This window comes from Drosophila teissieri, chromosome 3L, assembly GCF_016746235.2.
Source record: "Drosophila teissieri strain GT53w chromosome 3L, Prin_Dtei_1.1, whole genome shotgun sequence".
Taxonomy (NCBI): domain Eukaryota; kingdom Metazoa; phylum Arthropoda; class Insecta; order Diptera; family Drosophilidae; genus Drosophila; species Drosophila teissieri.
In genome coordinates, this window is record NC_053031.1 from 10635674 (window position 1) to 10653283 (window position 17610).

The following is a 17610-nucleotide window of genomic DNA, read 5'->3' on the forward strand; positions in this document are numbered from 1 at the left end:
AACGCTTCCCAAGAACTACCATTAATTTCTGTTGGGATTTATTGAACTATTTTTTAAGCTGCACGGACGTAAATAAACCTTAAAAAGTAACCATAATATCTGACAAATTCTTCCTCGCCAAGTCGGGAACTGTGCATCCATCTTTTGGATAGCCAACGGGCAGTAGAATAAGTAATTTTTCATTGGTGGGTCGACCAAGCAGGGTTCTCAAGGCTGGACCGCAGTTCAGAGGAGTGGTGACCAGGGAGGAGAGTCCTGCCGCTTGAAGGGCACACAAAAGGATCCCGGCCGCAATCGAAGTGGATATCTCGTTGTAGTAGTGCCTCCTTCGCTTCCCATTCTCCGATAATCCATAGGTCTGCTTGAAGATCAGTATGAGGTATGGCGCCTCGGTGAGATACTCCTTGACATGATTGGTTTGCAGGGGTCGCAGGTCGGTGACCCACTGCGGATGCATTCGCTGGCTGTAGTTGATCAGCTCCTCCTGCTCCACAATTTCGCGAATGGATCGCTTTAGTTCCGGGTCATTTACGACGCAGTACGTCCAGGGTTCTGTGTGTGCGCCACTGGGAGCTGTTCCTGCCGCCCGAATACAATCCTCTATAATACTGAGATCCGGCTTGGGATGACTACTAAATGAGCGAATGCTTCGGCGTCCTTGCATTAGTTCGTATAATCGCTTGGCTCCATTTGGATTGAGATTCTGGCCGGGAACGAAGGGCACATGGGGCTTCTCCTCCAGAGATGGCTGCAGTTCATCATCAAGATCTGCTAAGTCTTTAATTGGGAAATAAAATAGAATAGGTATACTTTCGACATGGGTAAACTTAAAACTTACCTTCCTCGACATCTTCATCTAAATTGTATCTTTTTGGACCGCTCTTCCCTTGAAAAAACAATCTTCTAAGGATCCAAATCAGCCCCAAACTGATTAGAAAACTAGGCCAATGCTTGAGCAGTTTGGAGCTGCTGATCAGATCGTCCACATCCATGGTGTTCCAACATGTAACTGCTTTTGCGACTGAGAGAAAGTGTCTGCTCTTGCTCGGAATGGCTTATCACTTGATTAAGTGGGTCAGGGCTTTTGCTGATAGCGATGGATGGTGGGCTTTAATTTCCAGTTCAGTTGTTGTTTCGGCAGCAGTAGGGGCAATGACTGCACTTGAGATGCTCGCAAATCCCCGATCGTCCCTTTTCGTGGGAACTCCTGTCCGACTTGTACTTCTGATGCTTATGCATCAGATTTTGCTCGTTCGGATTTCGTTTTTGGGGCGGAATCGGTCGACGTGGATTGTTCAGCGGAATGGTCTTCTGGTGAGCCAATTGACGCTTGTGCACCTCCCTCAGAATCTCGATGATCCGCCACTTGGCATCGAAGTATATGAAATCTGGAGCAGTGGTTAGCTCGGTACGTATCATGTCGCAAAGCATCTGCACCTGCTGGCTATTCGCGGACTCCTGACCTGAAGGTATCTTCTCCACCAAGTGTGCTGCTTCATTGGTTAATTCCGAGATAACTGAATTTTGCGGGCAGGATATGGAATTTTGAGTAGTTTCTAATACAGTTTCCCGGCACTGGAGTACACAAGGTGAATTTCCGGGTCTCCAAGGGCAGGAAACTGGTTGCTGAGAGGATTCCACTTCAGTTTCTGGTTTGCAGGGACAGGTCAATTCGGTGGTTCCTAAATCCTGCTCATTGGCGTAGTATGAAGATTGCCTAGAAATCTTGGAGCTGGATTTATGAAGACTGATCCCTTCCTCACTGTTTTGTATGTCCTTTTGCTCCGATGGTGAGAATGTGACTTTCTGATCCTGATCCTCCAACCCGCCGATTTTCTCCTCTACCGGATCGTTCTGATCAGGAACATTTTCTGTCTCCTGAATCTCCTGCTCTTTGGGATCTTCTTTCTTCGTAATTGGTTGGATCTTCTGGTTTTGCCGTTTCTTGGGGTCTTTTTTGGGAATCTTTAGTAGTAGGTTTCCGGGGAAACCGGCCAAAGGGAAACCCGGAAAATTTGTCAACTTTTTGCCCAACATCTCCGCGGTAGCCAGATTTTTCAAATCCATTGGAGGCTGTTTTGCGGCGGAATGTAAACTGCTTCCAGTGCCCGAAAGATCATTGTCGAAATCAAAACTAAGATGGGGCACCAGGAAAAGAAATTCATTATAGTAGCGGATTGAAGGAGTCATTATCTCTCCACATTTCCTTCGGGCATCTTGGATAATGGTGTACTCCCGCTCAAAGAGCATCCTTAGGTCCTCCAAGCAGGATCTCAACTCCGAGCCGCTCCTTCCCGGAAATGAGCGCACCATATCATTGTAGCAGTCCTCGTCGACTTTCTCGTTACCATAGTAGCTATTACTTCGGTTGTATAGGCTATCATGCTTGCAGTAAAGAAGTATAAGCTTCCTAATATCCTGATCCTCCAATGGGCCATGATTTTCATTTATCCCACTCCGATTCTTCACCTTCTGATCCCGTTTGCCAAACAAAAAGGCGAGGAATCCCCTGGATTTTTTTGGTTTCTCGATGCTATTAGGTGTTTTGGGTGGGTCTGATGATGACGAGACGGACTTAACGCCTCCTGCCGACTGTCTGCCGCTGGAACTGATCCTGGAGAAGCGGATATGCGCTGGCGTCATTAGACAACTCGAAGCGGAACGCTTGAAGCAACAGCGCCTGTGTTTTAGTTCCATCCTCTGCGATCTGGCGTTTCAGAAGCGTTACTTTCGGGTTGACCTCGCTTTCAACGGGCTTTAAGTTGTTTAAGGGCAACAGCATTATTAATCAATGGAATTTTGGACCATTATCTGGAAATAAAACTTTTTAAATCCTGACTTTTTTTTTTTTAATTTTTTTGAGGTGAATAAAAGTGTCAGATTGAAGTGCTTTCAAATGCATATTAGATCCCTGATCTATTATTTTTAAAATATATCTCTAGATAAATATTTGAATATAAATAGACAATTAGCTTTACTTAAAATTAAATTTATAAATTACATTTTAAATATAACATATAAGACATGTTAGAAAAAGCCCTAATCTATATAAATAAATTTAGAATTACAGAAAGGTCAAATTTCAAAACAACCATGCTTTTAACTCTTTTTGGCGGACGAATGGATCAGCTGTTTACTTCTGAAAACTTTGCAACACTGCGCGCCAGAAAAAGAGCGAGAGCGAGGCCTTACAGTGAAAGAGCGAGCGAGAGCGGCCAAAACAACCAAAATAAAGTTACGTGAAATTATAAATAAAAAATAAGGAAATACACGTTCAGCAGCCGATGAGCCAAATACAACAAAGCAACGTTGTAAAAACTGACAACACATTTCAGTTTTTTCCGCCTCGTGCCATGTGAGCAACTTCAAATTGAAATCAAATCGGAATCAGTGTGCGGGTGCTAATTAGCGGAAGACGGCAATTTATTGAACGCGAAAAAAGCCCCACTATCCAACTTCCACTTCGACACGAAACCAACCGCCAAATCAAATCGCCGTCGAATTCTGCATCAAATGAATGTGCGAAAAGTGCAATAAATCAATGTTTCTAGGGGAGTTGGAAGAAGAAGACGGAAGCAGCGCCCACAACAAAAGCAAAGAGAGCAACACCTAACGGGACACTCAAACCCGAGACTTATCAGCACTACGAACCATCTCACTAGCTATAGTCTTAGCTCATATCTCGGAAAATGGACGAGGTCTTCAGCCTGCACATGGAGAAATTGGACGTGTACGACGGTTAGTATGGAATTGCCGGAAGTTCTACTTAAAAGTATTTACATAGATGATCGTGCAGTAGTAGTAAAAATCAGAGGTGTTCTTAAAAAATTACACAGAAACAGTTAAAATCATATTAGACAATTTATTTCATTCAAGACTCGCATGATTATAGCTGTATGAATCATTTCGTAAATAATAGCACTATTAGTCAATATATTACCAAATTAAGAGTCATTCCAAAACTGACAGTGATTAATTATTACAATTTTGTTTAGCAGACGCTTGACAACAACAGATACCAAAAGGGTACAAACATAAATGTTATACAAGTATACAAATATGTGGTGAAAAATAATAATTATAAAAAATGTAAGTGTAGGTATTTTAAAAAAATTTTGTTCTCGTGAGCCCAATATTCTCGTAAACTACACGAGTGCTAACCGTAATAGAATTCGAGCAATTACACCGATTTAGTTGAACCACTAAGATTAACATGGTGAACAACCATGGAAAATGGCTTAAAAGTAGGTAAATATTATAAAGTAAATCAGAAGCAGTTCCTCGTTAGTCATTGTCATTGGGATCTGGTCCAGCGAGAATCTCCTGGATGATGCGGTGGCCGTCCTCCGTTTTCTCGCCCTGAATGATCAGATCCCTTAGTGTAGATATATGCTTTTCACCCTGCTCGATTTGAACCTTAAGTGTATCGTTTTGCTTCCTCAATTCATCGATGCGTTTCTTGCGTTCCTCGGCCGATTTCTTGGTCTTCTCGCGTGTGCGCTGTACAGCCTGTTCCGAGAATAATAATAAATCAATAGTGGCCATCTATTTTTGGGGACTTCTGGGGGCCACGGCGCCACAGCAACATGTTTCCCAATCTTTGCTCTCTGTTTACATCGAACACTTATGTATGTACATACCTCATTGTTTTTCTTTCTTTTTTCTTGGTACGCTGGATCGTCTGTGCGCGGACTTAATGGCGAATCGCTGTTCTTGCTGGTCGACGCCGCAGTTCTCCTTTTGGCCGGCATTCTCTCCGTGATAATTCTAATATGTATTTAGTTTAAATTGGATCGCAATAGGACTAAAATGCAGAAGAAAACACAGCGATGTACGCGTTGTTTTGTTGTGAAATTACACGATAGAACAGCTGTTCATTTGCCATCACAGTGTTGGAAAGTACGCTGCCTACACTGCCCAACCAACAAACAGTTAGCGGTATTATTTATTTAAATTAATTGCATGTTGAAAATCAAAATTAAAATTCACCCATAACAATAGCCATGGAATGCTATGCAAAAATTGTCAACCAGACACAATTTTTCGTTTGCTCAGACGTTCACTTTTTAATTTCTCAACTGTTTATACAATTTATTTGTAAAGACTGATTGCTTGTACGTAGTTGTAGTTTAATGCAATAAAATTAAATGAAATGTAATACGTAATAGTCAATAAATGTTTTAAATAAGCAACAGTTTAAATTGCCAACGTGTTTTCTCCAACACTCAACCAAATAAACAAATTGTCACAAGTATCGGCTGTCAGCGCTTTACAGTACTGGATTATTTGCAACCGGCTTATTATTGCACAAAAATCTAGTAAAATGTCCTCGCCAGCCCCCAAATCGCCGGAGCTTTCGGATAAAAGCAAGAAATACGACAGGCAAATCAGGTAGGAGGATATACATTCTAAATATAGGAAGCATAACACTGATGACATCTATTTAGGCTGTGGGGAGAACATGGACAGACGCTTTTGGAGACGGCCACAGTTTGTTTGGTGAATGTTACGGCCGTAGGCTGTGAAACTGCCAAGGGATTGGTCCTGCCCGGTATCGGAGGCTTCACTGTGGCCGATGGCAGCACAGTCAAGGAGGAGGACCTGGGAAACAAGTCGGTAGACAACCACAAATTTCCTGACCACCATTATAAAGTCACTTCTTCCGTAGTTTCTTCCTGGATTCCAGCTATTTGGGTAAATCCAAAGCATTGGCCTGCATGCAACTTCTCCAAGAGCTCAATCCCGACGTGAATGGCGATTATGTCGAGGAGAGTGCCGACTTTGTATTGGCCAACAGACCGAACTTCTTTGACAGTTTCGATTTGGTGATTGCCTCCAATCTCAATGAACAGACTTTGCTCCTATTGGCCGAGCGGTTATGGGAGGTTAACGTGCCATTAATCTACTGCCGATCGCTTGGCATGCTGGGCACAATACGCTTGCAGATACGGGAACACTGCATCGTGGAGGCGCATCCGGATAACCGTCAGTTTGATCTGCGCCTGGAGCATCCATTCGATGCTTTGCGGGAGCATCTCGACGGCACCGAGGTGACCAACAAGGTGCCCTGGCTGCTGGTACTCCACAAATACCTCAATGTGTGGCAGAAGCAACGGGCGGATGGGGCTCAAACGCCCCGAAATTACAAAGAGAAGAACCAGTTGAGGGAGTCCATTAGAAATGAAATGAAGGCGGATGAAGAAAACTACGAGGAGGCCATCAAGGCGGTAAATACAGCATTTGGAGCGGGACAGGTTTCCAAAAGCCTCAAAGCCATATTCGAAGATGATGCCTGCGAACAGCTAAACAAGAAGGTTGAATATATATTCTCAACTTATACCTGTACGTAAATTTAATTTCAATACTTTTCACAGAGTAACGTCTTTTGGATCATGGCCAAGGCCTTAAAGCACTTCGTGATACACGAGAATGAGGGCCATCTTCCTCTGCCCGGCGTTCTGCCGGACATGACGGCCAATACAGACTCCTACATCGCCCTGCAGCACATTTATCGCCAACAGGCGCTGCAAGACGCCGACCAGGTGTATCACAAGTGCCAGGAGTACCTTAAGCAGTTGGCTTTGCCCGCTGACAGCATTGATGAGAGAAGTGTGCGTCTCATTTGCCGAGAAGCAGCCGGATTGGCGGTCATCAGGGGCACACGCATTGCAGAGGAGTACGAGAAGAGCAGTCGCCTGCTGACGCTGGGTAAATATTTATCTATCTTTTTGTGGTGCAGAACAACCATTAATGCTTATCCTACCCTGCCTTTCAGTTGAGGACAACGAGCTGCAAGGCAACCTCACGGCATACAACTTTGCGCTGCGCGCCTACGAACGCTTTCTCAGCGAGTGTGGCAACATTCCCGGCGAGTGCATCGTGGAGCAGGACATTGGACGACTGAAGAGCATTGCCGCCAAGATGCTAAGCGATTTGGGCATGCACGCCACTATCAGCGATGATGTTCTGCATGAGATTTGTCGATACGGCGGAGCCGAGTTGCACGCAGTGTCAGCTTTTATTGGTAAATAGTCTCTGAGGTTTATGAGTTAGGCGATACCATATTTTGATAATTCTTTTCAGGTGGCTGCGCTGCCCAGGAGGTGATCAAGATTATTACCAAACAATACAAGCCCATCGATAATACTTTTATTTACAATGCTATAACCACAGAAAGTGTCACATTGAAGCTATAAAGAAATCGTATTTTTATAGAATCTGTATATTATTTTTATTTAAACACACTAAAGTCTCTGTGCTCCTAAATAACTAATTAAATTAGTAAAAAAAACTGAAAACCTCTTCTGGTACTGCTAAATTTTAATTGTTATATTTACTTCGCTTTCTTGATACCTTTTGAAACACTGTATTTTTGGACATAGAACTTTCCAAACATAACGAGAAATGGCACCATATAGGCAGCTCCGATTGGGGTTAACCACTTTCCGTAATCACAGCCCCGGAAAATTAATTGAGATGCCCAAAAGAAGACGATGGTAAACTGGACCAGCTGGAGGCCAGTTAAGTAGCGTTTCCACCAAAGGAACTTCCGGACTCGAGGACCCAGTACACTCAATGCATAATAGGTGTACATAATGACGTGCACGAAGGAGTTGATCATGGTTGGGAAAAATACTGCATTCAAATATCCCATTACTTTCCGGAAAACAACCTTTTAACGTATATGAACTCACTGGAACCCGTGGGCAGCCATTTGACAAAAATCCAGCAAAACAAAAACATGGTGCTATGGTGATAAACATGGAGAAAACTCAGCTGATTCCATTTGTGGCGCAAAATGAAGAAAGCCGTGTCGGCGAATTCCAGTATTTTTGAGATGTAAAACCACCAAAAAGCTGCGGCTATCTGCAACACAATTTAAGCTCATAACTTCTCCGTTCGTGTTTGTTGTACCTCAGCGCCAACTCACCCGCATTTCGTGTGGGTTATAGCTCACCCGGCACGGCTGACAACCCAAGTTGTAACCAAGACTACGTGAAGCCGTCACGAGTTCCAGGCAAATATGACCATTAAGGAATATCATTGCCAAGCTGTGGCAAAACAAGGGCACTCTTAACTGCAGCGGCTTGTACCTGAGATTCGAGTGGCCAGGGGTTGCTTGTATAATGGCTGTTGAGATGGATGCACTCGACCTCACCTGGCTGTCCACTTGGGCCCGTAGCGCACCATAAGCAAATAGAGGGCCAGCAAAGCGATAATATTCCAGGGCGACTTAACCAGTGGCCAATCCTGCGTCCGCTCATCCGCCAAGTCCGCGAATGGGTACGAATAGCTCTCGGTTTTCGTTTCATTGCCCACAGAAGCCATGGCATATGTGCTCCAAGAATTATCAGATCCGACTAAGTAGGCTGGTCTTCCAAAACTCGACTCTTATATACGCATTCTGACCACGATGGCTCCGTTGATGCGTTGTTATTTTCCCCCAAATTTAATTAGATGTCGCTGGAGCATAAACTTTGGGTAAGGTCTAGGTTTAACCTATTACATTTTCACTTAGCATTTTATGACTGTATTAATTGATATCCAAGGTCGAGCTTTTATTTTCTGTGTCAATTTGGCAAGAATTTAAAATGCGCTAAAAATGGACAATAGCTTGATTTGTTTGTGAAAATTTTAATTGTTTTATACAGCTTTCTTGGCGACTGCTGATACCGTGTACTTTTGCATATAGAATTTGCCGAACATAAAAAGGAAAGGCAGGGAATAGAGCGCCATGGACAAGGTTATCCAGGTGCCGTACTCGCATCCCCGTATTAGCATCTGCGACGCCCAGAAGAAGATTATGGTAAACTGGACCAGCTGGAGTCCAGTGAGGTAGCGCTTCCACCAGAGGTACTTCTGGACTCGAGGACCTAGTACACTCAGGGCATAGTATCCGTACATGACGATGTGCACGAATGAGTTTATCATGGCCGGCACATAGGCTACATGGAAATAAACGGATGGCATTTAAGGCATCACACTATTTAAGGGACCTTCAAGGGACTTACTTGCACCCGTGGGCATCCACTTAACCAAGATCCAGCAAAAGACAAACATGGTGCTATGGTGATAGACATGGAGGAAGCTTAGCTGGGACCACTTTTGGCGCAAGATGAAGAAAGCCGTATCGGCGAATTCGAATATTTTCGAAATGTAGAACCACCAAAATGCAGTCACAACCTAAAACAGGAGGATAAGGTCACAATACTATTAGGAATTGGAAGAAATATATTACTTTCGATTTCAGTTTTTCAAATCGATCAACACCGAACGATAAGGATCAACATCGAACGATTAGGATAGACATCGTTTGATAACTGTCAATATCGTAGTTATCGATCGATAACATCAATCTATTTAAGGCAGGCCAATGCAACGGTTAATTGCATTGAATATTCAAACTGATACACTTAAAACATAAACCCTAAGGATAGTATTCCTGATCAGGGCTCTATCCATTTGCGCACGTACTTACCCGCATTTCAAGTGGGTTAAAGCTAACCCGACATGGCTGACATCCGAAGTTGTAGCCAAGATCCCTGGTTGCCGTATAGAGTTCCAAACAGATGTATCCATTCAGGAATACCATGGCCAAGCTGTGGCAGAACAATGGCACTCGCAGCTGCAGCGGCTTGTAACTAAGATCCCGGATAGCCAGTGCATATGTGTAATTATTCCATGGGCTAAGGAGCTACCTCGATCTCACCTGGTTGTCCACTTGGGCGCATAGCGCACCATAAGTAAATAAAGGGTCAGCAGGACGGGTACGTTCCATAATGAATCCACCAGTGGCCAGTTGCGGGTCCGTTCATCCGGCTGATCCGGAAATGGATGAAAGTAGATGCCAGCTGCCGAGTCGTTGCCAATGGATGCCATCGAATATGTGCTCCGAGAGCTATCGGATCAGACTAACCCATGTGGACTACGGATTTGCGCCTTTATACCTGATCTTTAATGATTTTTTTCCTACAAAATTGAGTTAGAGCATTAACTTGGGTCAGTTGGGTCAGTTGTAAGCTCCATTTACAAAACAGTAAAACCGATACACGTGCATATGCAGCTAAGAAATTTTCTCGTTTGCAGCCCTAGAGCCCGCACACCAGAGCACGCAGCCCAGAGCCCGGAGCCCAAAGCTTCCATCCCAGAGCCCGAAGCCCAGGTCCCGCAGCCAAGGTCCTGCATCCCAGGTCTCGCAGCCTAGAGCCCAGAGCTCTCATTCCGCAGCCAAATGAAGTATATTCCTTATCAGACAAATGTACCTTGAGCTAGATTTAAGGGAGGTTGCCTTCGAGGACAGCACAACCACAGTGGCCAGGACCACCAGGAATAATGCAAGAATAGGTCGAATGTTGAATCTGTACGGATTCTGGATACCATCACTCACTATTCCGACTAATTTAAAGCTTGATGTGTATTCCAAAAAGTTTTCTATAAACTTAAGTAAACACTTACGTGAAACATATGCAGCTTCAAAGAATGCACCAATTACCTTAATAATTATTTTCAAACGCTTTCCAAATTTAACAGTCGTGTTTCATACTCAACTGATGTTTCCTGATCTTGTCAGTATTTTTACTAAGCTAGTTTTACTTTTTACTTATTTTTTACGTCTTTTTTTACGCGACAATTTTAATAGGTATATTAGTTTAAGCTTTGCTGCAACAATATGTGATTTGTTTATTATTTGCCCAACTAGTAATAATACCCTGTAATTATGTGTTATACGGAATAATACATTTGAAATTGGTTAGGAAATTCTGCAGTAGTTAAATAAAGTGTATATCATAAATAAAAAACAGAGATACTTAAGGGAGCGCACAAGATATACATATTTTATTATTTTGAAATTTGTCGGGTGGTAACAAAGGACCGTGTTCGAGTCCCACTGGTGTCCTTAGAATTATTAAACAAAACGATTCTCTGCCAAATTCTAGCCACGCCTCCTCTCGGCTGCGCGTCTGTGGATTCTCCGGATGATGATGCGGCGCCTTCGGCGATGGACTCTCTTGTGGGTCACTGGAGCATCGGTTGTGGTAGTGGTGGTCGTAGGAGCCAACGTGGTCGTGGTGGTCGTAGTCGTTCCAGTTCCTGTTCCTGATCCCGATCCTGATCCCGATCCTGATCCTGATTCACTTGAACTGGCAGAAGCAGATCCACTAGAAGCAGCTGTTGAACCGGAAGTGGCGCCATTAACGGAGTACAGGCAAGTGGCCACGACGACCAGCAATGTGAGTGCGAGGAGCTTCATTTTGGACGTGGTTCCTTGGGAGATGTTGAGGAAATGTGCTGAGACGGTATCTGTTAAACCCCATTTATAGCTCTGCTCCACGTTAGCGTTTTACGTCAGGTGAATGGAAACTTTTCAGATTTTGAATTCGATTTGAAATGTACCTGTACAACAGCAGACAGCTTTTTTGGATTAATTCTTGGGCCTGTTTAATTAGAAATGTTTTCTTTTCCATCCACATATTGACTTGAATTCCATTGTTGGGCGAGAACTCCAGTAGACAGTTTGTTGGCTTGGCACCCAGTTAGGCAAATATTCACATGCTGTTTGTGTACTTAGTCTTTGCGATACTTTCAATACTTGAAAAGAGCTATAATTAGAAAATGTACATATAAAAGGTTCATATTAACAAACTTAAGTGAAAGACACGCGTGAATATATACTATAGAAATACAATTAAAATCAGTTTGCATCATACTACAAACATCTCTATATTCAAAGCTTTTGTTACGATATATTTTTGGCTTTGTGTTATAACAATAACATGATCTTTAACCACGCAACTATCCAGAAGTGGAAAAACCCCGAGCTCTTTACATCTGTCTGCACTCCAGATCCAGATCCAGATACTCCAGATGAACCAACTATAAATAAGTCGCACGAGTGAGTGATGGAATCAGAATTCAAGGCCCAGTGCAGAGAAGGAGTCACCATGCGTCCTATTTTTGCGCTCACCCTGGTCGTCCTGGCTACTATGGTTGTCCTGTCATCGCAGGCAACTAGCAGTAAAGCCTCTTCCGACACAGCAACCGCTACCACTACTACCACCACCACCACCACCACCACGACCACAACGGAGGCGACCACCACCACCACCACCGAGGCGACCACGGAGAAGCACCGCCGCAAGCACCGCCGCAGGCACCGCCGCCGGAGGATCATCATCATCCGACGAGGTGACCGTGGAGAAAGGCGTCGCAGGTTCCGTGAGGATGAAGGCGGCGATGAAGAGCGTGGCCGCGTGAGGCGCTTCCGTGTGCGCGAGCGACGCGCCGGTCGTCGTTTCGACCGCTTCGGGTGATACATTACTAAATAATACATAAATAACTGGAATAATAAATAAATATTTGCTTATAAATATCAAAATCATGTGGTATCCAATCCAATTTTTTCCAGAATCCAAGGAACTACCCAATTATACGCAAAACACGAAATATAATATTAATAATAAGCCCATATAGTAGGGCTTTGATTTCAATAAATATTATACATTTAGAACATCTAGAACGGCGGCTTGTCGATGCCACACTCATCGGGTTTCTTGAAGACCAGCGCATAGGTGAGGACCGGATGGACATTGCTCTCCTCGGAGGCCGTCGAGAGGAGCGAGTGCGTCGACGCACTCTCCATGAAGAGCATCTCAGCGTCGAACTTACTCCAGCGGCCCCGTTTCAGTTGATCATTAACGTACTTCAGCTGGGTGTTAATCTGCGGAAATTTGGTTACGTTAACAAAAGATAAATAGTTAAAAACAACTTCGTAGAGGGTTAGATATTTTTACCATAGGCACTAGCAATGGGTTCTGTCCGCAGTTAAACAACTCAGCCAAAAATTTTCGGAGATTTTCCGGCTTCGGTTTAGCATTGAGTGCCTGGTGGAGGATAACACGAATTATGGCTCGTATCTGAAAGGAGCGGGTTGAAAGAATCGGTAGGTTTGAATGATATGAATTAAATGTCACTACCTCTGGATGCTGACAGAGATACTCCCAGTTTCCGAGACGTAGTTGCTTTTGGATTCGCGATATTGAGCCGTAGTGCTTTATGTCCCGCGAGTCCCACTTTCCAAGATCCCAGATCTTGGTGAAATTTTGCCTGTTCCCATTCGACATTTTTCAGTTTTGGTAATGCTGTACAGGAATTTAGAAGTAACTAAATAATTTTATTTGAGAAACTAAAATCAAAGGAATGTTGTTACCGTATACAGCTTCCAAAACAATGCATACAAATTAAAGATAAAACAAACAAGGCTCATAAAAAGTCTGTGAAATTAGGTTAAGCTTAAGTAAATTGAAAAACTTAAAATTTAAAAAACCGCCAAACGTTTTTGTGCCATATTTTATTTAGTCGTTTTCCAGAAAGCAAAAACGGTCACACTGGCCGCACAAAAGAAAATTTTTGACGAAAATTGTTCGAGATTTCCGTTTCTAATTAACAATGATGAATTAATTAACGCTGGAATTAGCACAAGCTGTAACTTCAGACATTTTCTCGGGTCCAGAGCAATAGAAAGCGATGGTAAGTGGAGTGGACATGACTGCAAAGTGGACTTTTAATTGGGTAGAACTGGCCAACCGGCTTGCCCGGAAAAATGAAAAGTCCGGCGTAATGATGGACCAAAAATAGACCGGAGCGCAGTGACCCAAAAATAGCCACGACATGTGCTCCCAATGGGCTCCTAATGGCCTGTCTCCCCAACTCATTACAGGCAGTGCTGGGCGCCCAATTGGTCATCACCTTGGTGATGGTCAGCGTTATCCAGAAGTTGAGTCCACACTACTCCTTTGCCAAGTGGATCCTGTGCCGCACCGGACTCTTTCGTTACCTGCATCCCACGGACGATGAGCTGCGGTCCCGTGGTGGAGTGCCCAAGGAGAAGCCGCTAAAAGGCGGTCGAAATAAGCAAGCAAATGGTTCAGGAGCGGCGGCTGCACAGTTCCACATACCTCGCAGCATTGAGGTGGAGCTCCTAACGTCACCGGTGTTGGAGCGGGATGTGGTCCACCTGCGGTACTTCACCGAATACCAGTGGCTGCTGGACTTCAGTGTCTACACGGGGATCGTCTACGTGGTTTCCGAGGTGGGTAACGTTTTTACTACAGCGGTTGTTCTATGACTCCTTTCTAACTTTGGTTTCCCGTCCACAGCTGTTTCACTTCTACTACCCGCTGCGCCACGAGATCAACCTGAGCATGGTGTGGTGCTTGTTGGTCATTTTCTTTGCCCTGAAGCTGCTGTCCTCGCTCACGGTGCTCTACTTCCAGAGCGAGGAGTCCATCGGCGAGAGGTCGATGGTGATTGTTGCCTGTTTGGTTTACCTGCTGGTGGCCATGGTCGTGCTGATCGTTGACGAGCGCATTCTGGAGACGGGTCTGGAGGATGCCTATTCGAGCTTCAATGCCAGCGCTTCCAAGTTCCTCACTGAGCAGGGACTGCCATCATCGTGAGTTCGAGCTCAGCTCCGAGAATTACCATTTATTTACACTTTTTTTTGTTGTTTCAGTGGTCCCGCCTCCAAGATCGTGGTCAAGTTCTTTATGGCCATGGGTTGCGGCCTGCTCGGCTCACTGTTCACCTTCCCCGGCTTGCGGATGGCCAAGATGCACTGGGACTCACTGAAGTACTGCCGCGGCAACCGGTTGCTGCAAGTGCTCCTTAATCTCAGCTTCGTGCTGCCTTTTATTCTAGTCATCCTGTGGATTCGGCCCATTAGCCGTGATTACCTGACGGTGCGCGTCTTCCAGGGAATGCAACAGCCACTGTGAGTAGTGAAGCTACATTAGTTTTAACCAAAGTTAATCCCGATTATTTTTGCAGACTGAAGCCGCACGTTTTTGAGACACTTCGCCTGCTGCTAGTCATTTTTGTGGTGGTCGTCCGCTTCGCCTTGATGCCCATATATCTGCAATCGTACCTGAATCTGGCCCACGACAAGATCATGGATCTGCGCAAGGAGGCCGGTCGGATCACCAACGTAGAGTTCAAGCAGAAGGTGGGGCAGCAATCTTGTATACAATCTTTCACGAAGTAAACTAAACGTATTTTCCCGTTTACAGATCTCGTCTATTTTCTACTATCTATGTGTTGTGACCCTGCAATTTGCTGCGCCACTTATCCTATGCCTTTATCTCACACTAATGTACAAAAGTCTGGGCGGCTTTAGCTGGGCTGGTATTTTCCGGGAGAGCGTTGTTCTGCAGCACGAGTGTGCGGCTGGCGAAGCGGATGGAACTGGTGTCGTTTCCCAAGGAGATGGTGACTTTAATATTCTTGAGTCGGCGCAATCGCTGCAGGCTTCATTTAGTAGCCTCAAAAATGTAAGATCTTTCGCTTTGCACGACAAGGCCAGTTTTAACCACAGATGCTTTCAGGTTTTCTCCACGGAGGTGTACAAGGGTTTCCTGGGCTTTGCCACCTGGTGGAGCTACTTCACCCTGTTCGCCACTTCCTCGCTGGGCATTGTCTACCAATCATATTTCAACAAGACCTAGACCATTTAATTATACACCTGAAATCCCCGTAGCAGTGTGACTCTGTTCTTTTGTAGTGAATTTCTACCGCACACGAAATGAATATTAATGTAGCGAGTATCTTGATTTACAATATGTTTTGTAAATAATACTACCTTACTCATTGTTTATAAAGTGTGTTATTAAGGCTTTTAACCAGGCTGCCCTGAGTAACCAAAGTAATTACAAAACTAAATAAATAATCTAAAACAGAGATATGTTATCAAATCTTCAACGTATGAGTGTCTCATCGTGATTTTTTGTTTTCGTTGAGCAACAAATTATACTATATTCATTCTTATTCAGCCATCAACTATGCCGAAACAGTTAGGACAACAAAACTGTGAAACACAAACACTTGGCTTTTTGGTTATGGGGCAATTTCAAAACACCAATTTATTGAACCTTAAAGGTTGCAAGGTTGCGTATCAACTAACAGACCACAGGTTATGTATTTATATGTAGAAGTGTATCTTTTATCGTTTGCATATCTCCAGTAGGTAGTGCTAAATAGAGTAGATCAGCACAGTGGCCGACTTCGGAATAGATTATCGCTTAGACCTTGGCAATGCCAATAACGCCGCAGCCGATGCGGGCACCAGCGTTGCCCGTTGACTTGCTCAGCTCGTGGCCACCCTGGCCGAGATCATCGGCATCGGCGTGCACGACAACGGTGCGTCCGATGATGCTGTCGGCGCCGAAGAGCGTGATCTTGGAGTCGGTGATGCTGACCTTGGTGGGGCAGTCGCCGGTGGCCTCAATGTTGCCCAAATCGCCCAGGTGGCGGTTCTCATCGACGGGAGCACCGTGCTCCTTGCCATACGGATTGAAGTGCGGTCCGGACGACATGCAGCCGTTGGTGTTGTCTCCGAACTCGTGCACGTGGAATCCGTGCAGACCCTTGGCCAGGCCGCACACCTCCCCAGAGACCTTCACGGGCGTCTCGCTGCTCTGCGGGCGGGATGAAGGGAATGGGTTACAATTAGATAAACGCTCATGATAATGCTCGAATACTGATAAGGCAGAAGTGGTCAGAACAGAAGCACTGATTATGATTCGTAGCGAAGACAACTTTATAAGATAATGGGTTAATATAGAAATTTCATTAAAAATTACATTTGTTAATAGATACAAGTTAAACAGAAATATTTATAGGCAACAAAATAAACATTTTGTTATCTTTATAAAGTAAAAACATATAAATGTGCATCAGCAATAAAACATAACCTGTAATCAAGTTTATAATCGTTTCCTTGACACTTGACATGGCTGCCTTTACTTTGATGTGTAATTTCAATATGAAGATTATTATTCTAATAAATCTAATGATTATTCTGATAACCACATTTGCTGATATTTTACGAAACTTTACGTCCTAAATGAAAGACCTTTAAGTTTTAATCTCTATACATATGAACATAAATACCCAGTACTATTTTCGTGGCCTTTGCTGTAGGTACTTGAGCGCACACATATGCGCATTATTCTGGGGCTTATATAAATATAAATGTGCACTTGCCGAGTGACTAGGCATAAACTCAAATCGGACTTAATTGAAATGCTCGACATACAGAATTTAAAGCAGCATTTTGAAGTGGAAGAGGGCGCCGCGGGTGCAGCCGGCAATTTGACCTTTAGAACTTCTGTTTTTCGTATATTTTGCAGAGAAGAACTGCAAATGATCTTGGATGCTCACCTCCTGTTCGAAGAAAACCGTGCCCTTGGCATCGCCATTTATTACGCAGACAGCTTTAACCACCATTTCGAAGGAATTAATTAATTTGATTATTTATCAAAACGAAAAACTTGAGAACTTTCCAGGTATCTTTTACGGTGTGACAGTCGCAGAGCAGCTCAAAAACACCAGCGAAACTTTTACTATTCAGGGCATGCAAAAGTTTCGTTCACACTGGGTAACTGTAAGTATTATCTTTAAAAATATTTAAATTTTTAGAATATTTTAAGCACGTGTGTTACTAGGATATTTGTTTACATACTTTATAATGACTCTAACAATTAGCTTCCCTAGCGCTTCCTAAAGCTTTTAATTACAAAATTGTGTAACTGAACAATTGTGTTTATAGACCTAAAG

At 43.9% G+C, this 17610-nt stretch overlaps 11 protein-coding genes across 12 annotated transcripts; 4 read left to right on the top strand and 7 right to left on the bottom strand.

Annotated features, from left to right (window-relative positions):
• Positions 1–16: 16 nt before the first annotated feature.
• Positions 17–2892, bottom strand: LOC122616406. Its single transcript, XM_043791846.1, has 3 exons — positions 1178–2892; positions 839–996; positions 17–777 (listed from the first exon to the last, which is right to left on the bottom strand). Exons 1-3 carry the CDS (start codon positions 2695–2697, stop codon positions 80–82), a joined length of 2376 nt encoding a protein of 791 aa, XP_043647781.1. The 5' UTR covers positions 2698–2892; the 3' UTR covers positions 17–79.
• A 783-nt stretch (positions 2893–3675) lies between these two features.
• LOC122616921 lies at positions 3676–4782 on the top strand. The gene is made up of 2 exons (XM_043792511.1): positions 3676–3738; positions 4733–4782. The coding sequence occupies exons 1-2, from the start codon at positions 3690–3692 to the stop codon at positions 4780–4782; spliced, it is 99 nt and encodes a 32-aa protein (XP_043648446.1). The 5' UTR covers positions 3676–3689.
• Positions 3843–4771, bottom strand: LOC122616920 (CCAAT/enhancer-binding protein 2). The gene is made up of 2 exons (XM_043792510.1): positions 4641–4771; positions 3843–4509 (listed from the first exon to the last, which is right to left on the bottom strand). The coding sequence occupies exons 1-2, from the start codon at positions 4749–4751 to the stop codon at positions 4285–4287; spliced, it is 336 nt and encodes a 111-aa protein (XP_043648445.1). The 5' UTR covers positions 4752–4771; the 3' UTR covers positions 3843–4284.
• Positions 4783–5255: 473 nt separating the features above from the next.
• LOC122616917 (nedd8-activating enzyme E1 regulatory subunit) lies at positions 5256–7304 on the top strand. The gene is made up of 6 exons (XM_043792507.1): positions 5256–5391; positions 5448–5612; positions 5669–6314; positions 6375–6708; positions 6776–7024; positions 7084–7304. The coding sequence occupies exons 1-6, from the start codon at positions 5324–5326 to the stop codon at positions 7194–7196; spliced, it is 1575 nt and encodes a 524-aa protein (XP_043648442.1). The 5' UTR covers positions 5256–5323; the 3' UTR covers positions 7197–7304.
• On the bottom strand, positions 7241–8436 carry LOC122616919 (elongation of very long chain fatty acids protein 4). The gene is made up of 4 exons (XM_043792509.1): positions 8159–8436; positions 7931–8093; positions 7695–7866; positions 7241–7635 (listed from the first exon to the last, which is right to left on the bottom strand). The coding sequence occupies exons 1-4, from the start codon at positions 8326–8328 to the stop codon at positions 7334–7336; spliced, it is 807 nt and encodes a 268-aa protein (XP_043648444.1). The 5' UTR covers positions 8329–8436; the 3' UTR covers positions 7241–7333.
• A 101-nt stretch (positions 8437–8537) lies between these two features.
• LOC122616918 (elongation of very long chain fatty acids protein 4) lies at positions 8538–9921 on the bottom strand. Its single transcript, XM_043792508.1, has 4 exons — positions 9710–9921; positions 9479–9641; positions 9012–9183; positions 8538–8945 (listed from the first exon to the last, which is right to left on the bottom strand). The coding sequence occupies exons 1-4, from the start codon at positions 9877–9879 to the stop codon at positions 8644–8646; spliced, it is 807 nt and encodes a 268-aa protein (XP_043648443.1). The 5' UTR covers positions 9880–9921; the 3' UTR covers positions 8538–8643.
• Positions 9922–10824: 903 nt separating this feature from the next.
• On the bottom strand, positions 10825–11587 carry LOC122617482 (period circadian protein). Of its 2 annotated transcripts, none has more exons than XM_043793358.1 (2): positions 11395–11587; positions 10825–11301 (listed from the first exon to the last, which is right to left on the bottom strand). In XM_043793358.1, the coding sequence occupies exon 2, from the start codon at positions 11249–11251 to the stop codon at positions 10934–10936; it is 318 nt and encodes a 105-aa protein (XP_043649293.1). In that variant the 5' UTR covers positions 11252–11301; positions 11395–11587; the 3' UTR covers positions 10825–10933. The 2 variants fall into 2 exon arrangements, with proteins under 2 accessions (XP_043649293.1, XP_043649294.1); XM_043793359.1 differs by having other exon boundaries at positions 10825–11323.
• LOC122616577 (protein new-glue 1-like) lies at positions 11540–12311 on the top strand. The gene is made up of 2 exons (XM_043792076.1): positions 11540–11628; positions 11845–12311. The coding sequence occupies exon 2, from the start codon at positions 11901–11903 to the stop codon at positions 12309–12311; it is 411 nt and encodes a 136-aa protein (XP_043648011.1). The 5' UTR covers positions 11540–11628; positions 11845–11900.
• Positions 12312–12446: 135 nt separating this feature from the next.
• Positions 12447–13191, bottom strand: LOC122616212. Its single transcript, XM_043791583.1, has 3 exons — positions 12975–13191; positions 12792–12914; positions 12447–12718 (listed from the first exon to the last, which is right to left on the bottom strand). The coding sequence occupies exons 1-3, from the start codon at positions 13119–13121 to the stop codon at positions 12512–12514; spliced, it is 477 nt and encodes a 158-aa protein (XP_043647518.1). The 5' UTR covers positions 13122–13191; the 3' UTR covers positions 12447–12511.
• A 180-nt stretch (positions 13192–13371) lies between these two features.
• LOC122616211 (transmembrane protein 161B) lies at positions 13372–15705 on the top strand. The gene is made up of 7 exons (XM_043791582.1): positions 13372–13527; positions 13718–14089; positions 14157–14452; positions 14513–14770; positions 14827–15001; positions 15066–15326; positions 15381–15705. The coding sequence occupies exons 1-7, from the start codon at positions 13525–13527 to the stop codon at positions 15498–15500; spliced, it is 1485 nt and encodes a 494-aa protein (XP_043647517.1). The 5' UTR covers positions 13372–13524; the 3' UTR covers positions 15501–15705.
• Positions 15706–15881: 176 nt separating this feature from the next.
• On the bottom strand, positions 15882–17372 carry LOC122616213 (superoxide dismutase [Cu-Zn]). The gene is made up of 2 exons (XM_043791585.1): positions 17215–17372; positions 15882–16469 (listed from the first exon to the last, which is right to left on the bottom strand). Exons 1-2 carry the CDS (start codon positions 17278–17280, stop codon positions 16074–16076), a joined length of 462 nt encoding a protein of 153 aa, XP_043647520.1. The 5' UTR covers positions 17281–17372; the 3' UTR covers positions 15882–16073.
• Between the last annotated feature and the right edge of the window lie 238 nt (positions 17373–17610).

Bases quoted from the DNA above. Each gene is read 5' to 3' on its own strand.
- LOC122616211 (XM_043791582.1), top strand. The intron at 14,771-14,826 runs GTGAGTAGTGAA...TTATTTTTGCAG, and splicing joins CAGGGAATGCAACAGCCACT to ACTGAAGCCGCACGTTTTTG. The intron at 15,327-15,380 runs GTAAGATCTTTC...AGATGCTTTCAG, and splicing joins CATTTAGTAGCCTCAAAAAT to GTTTTCTCCACGGAGGTGTA.
- LOC122616917 (XM_043792507.1), top strand. From the start codon at position 5,324: ATGTCCTCGCCAGCCCCCAAATCGCCGGAGCTTTCGGATAAAAGCAAG. The intron at 6,315-6,374 runs GTTGAATATATA...TACTTTTCACAG, and splicing joins GCGAACAGCTAAACAAGAAG to AGTAACGTCTTTTGGATCAT. The intron at 7,025-7,083 runs GTAAATAGTCTC...AATTCTTTTCAG, and splicing joins CGCAGTGTCAGCTTTTATTG to GTGGCTGCGCTGCCCAGGAG.
- LOC122616213 (XM_043791585.1), bottom strand. From the start codon at position 17,280: ATGGTGGTTAAAGCTGTCTGCGTAATAAATGGCGATGCCAAGGGCACG. The intron at 16,470-17,214 runs GTGAGCATCCAA...TCCCGCCCGCAG, and splicing joins CGGTTTTCTTCGAACAGGAG to AGCAGCGAGACGCCCGTGAA.
- LOC122616406 (XM_043791846.1), bottom strand. From the start codon at position 2,697: ATGGAACTAAAACACAGGCGCTGTTGCTTCAAGCGTTCCGCTTCGAGT. The intron at 997-1,177 runs TTGCGAGCATCT...TACATGTTGGAA, and splicing joins GAAAAGGGACGATCGGGGAT to CACCATGGATGTGGACGATC. The intron at 778-838 runs GTAAGTTTTAAG...TCCCAATTAAAG, and splicing joins AGATGAAGATGTCGAGGAAG to ACTTAGCAGATCTTGATGAT.
- LOC122616921 (XM_043792511.1), top strand. From the start codon at position 3,690: ATGGACGAGGTCTTCAGCCTGCACATGGAGAAATTGGACGTGTACGAC. The intron at 3,739-4,732 runs GTTAGTATGGAA...TCGACGCCGCAG, and splicing joins GAAATTGGACGTGTACGACG to TTCTCCTTTTGGCCGGCATT.
- LOC122616918 (XM_043792508.1), bottom strand. From the start codon at position 9,879: ATGGCATCCATTGGCAACGACTCGGCAGCTGGCATCTACTTTCATCCA. The intron at 9,642-9,709 runs GTGAGATCGAGG...CCGGGATCTTAG, and splicing joins GCGCCCAAGTGGACAACCAG to TTACAAGCCGCTGCAGCTGC. The intron at 8,946-9,011 runs GTAAGTCCCTTG...ATTTCCATGTAG, and splicing joins GTGGATGCCCACGGGTGCAA to CCTATGTGCCGGCCATGATA.
- LOC122616920 (XM_043792510.1), bottom strand. From the start codon at position 4,751: ATGCCGGCCAAAAGGAGAACTGCGGCGTCGACCAGCAAGAACAGCGAT. The intron at 4,510-4,640 runs GTATGTACATAC...TTCTCGGAACAG, and splicing joins AAAGAAAGAAAAACAATGAG to GCTGTACAGCGCACACGCGA.
- LOC122616577 (XM_043792076.1), top strand. From the start codon at position 11,901: ATGGAATCAGAATTCAAGGCCCAGTGCAGAGAAGGAGTCACCATGCGT.
- LOC122617482 (XM_043793358.1), bottom strand. From the start codon at position 11,251: ATGAAGCTCCTCGCACTCACATTGCTGGTCGTCGTGGCCACTTGCCTG.
- LOC122616919 (XM_043792509.1), bottom strand. From the start codon at position 8,328: ATGGCTTCTGTGGGCAATGAAACGAAAACCGAGAGCTATTCGTACCCA. The intron at 7,867-7,930 runs GTGAGTTGGCGC...ATTGTGTTGCAG, and splicing joins ATAACCCACACGAAATGCGG to ATAGCCGCAGCTTTTTGGTG. The intron at 7,636-7,694 runs GTGAGTTCATAT...ATTTGAATGCAG, and splicing joins ATGGCTGCCCACGGGTTCCA to TATTTTTCCCAACCATGATC.
- LOC122616212 (XM_043791583.1), bottom strand. From the start codon at position 13,121: ATGTCGAATGGGAACAGGCAAAATTTCACCAAGATCTGGGATCTTGGA. The intron at 12,915-12,974 runs GTAGTGACATTT...CGCTCCTTTCAG, and splicing joins ATCTCTGTCAGCATCCAGAG to ATACGAGCCATAATTCGTGT. The intron at 12,719-12,791 runs GTAAAAATATCT...AAATTTCCGCAG, and splicing joins ACCCATTGCTAGTGCCTATG to ATTAACACCCAGCTGAAGTA.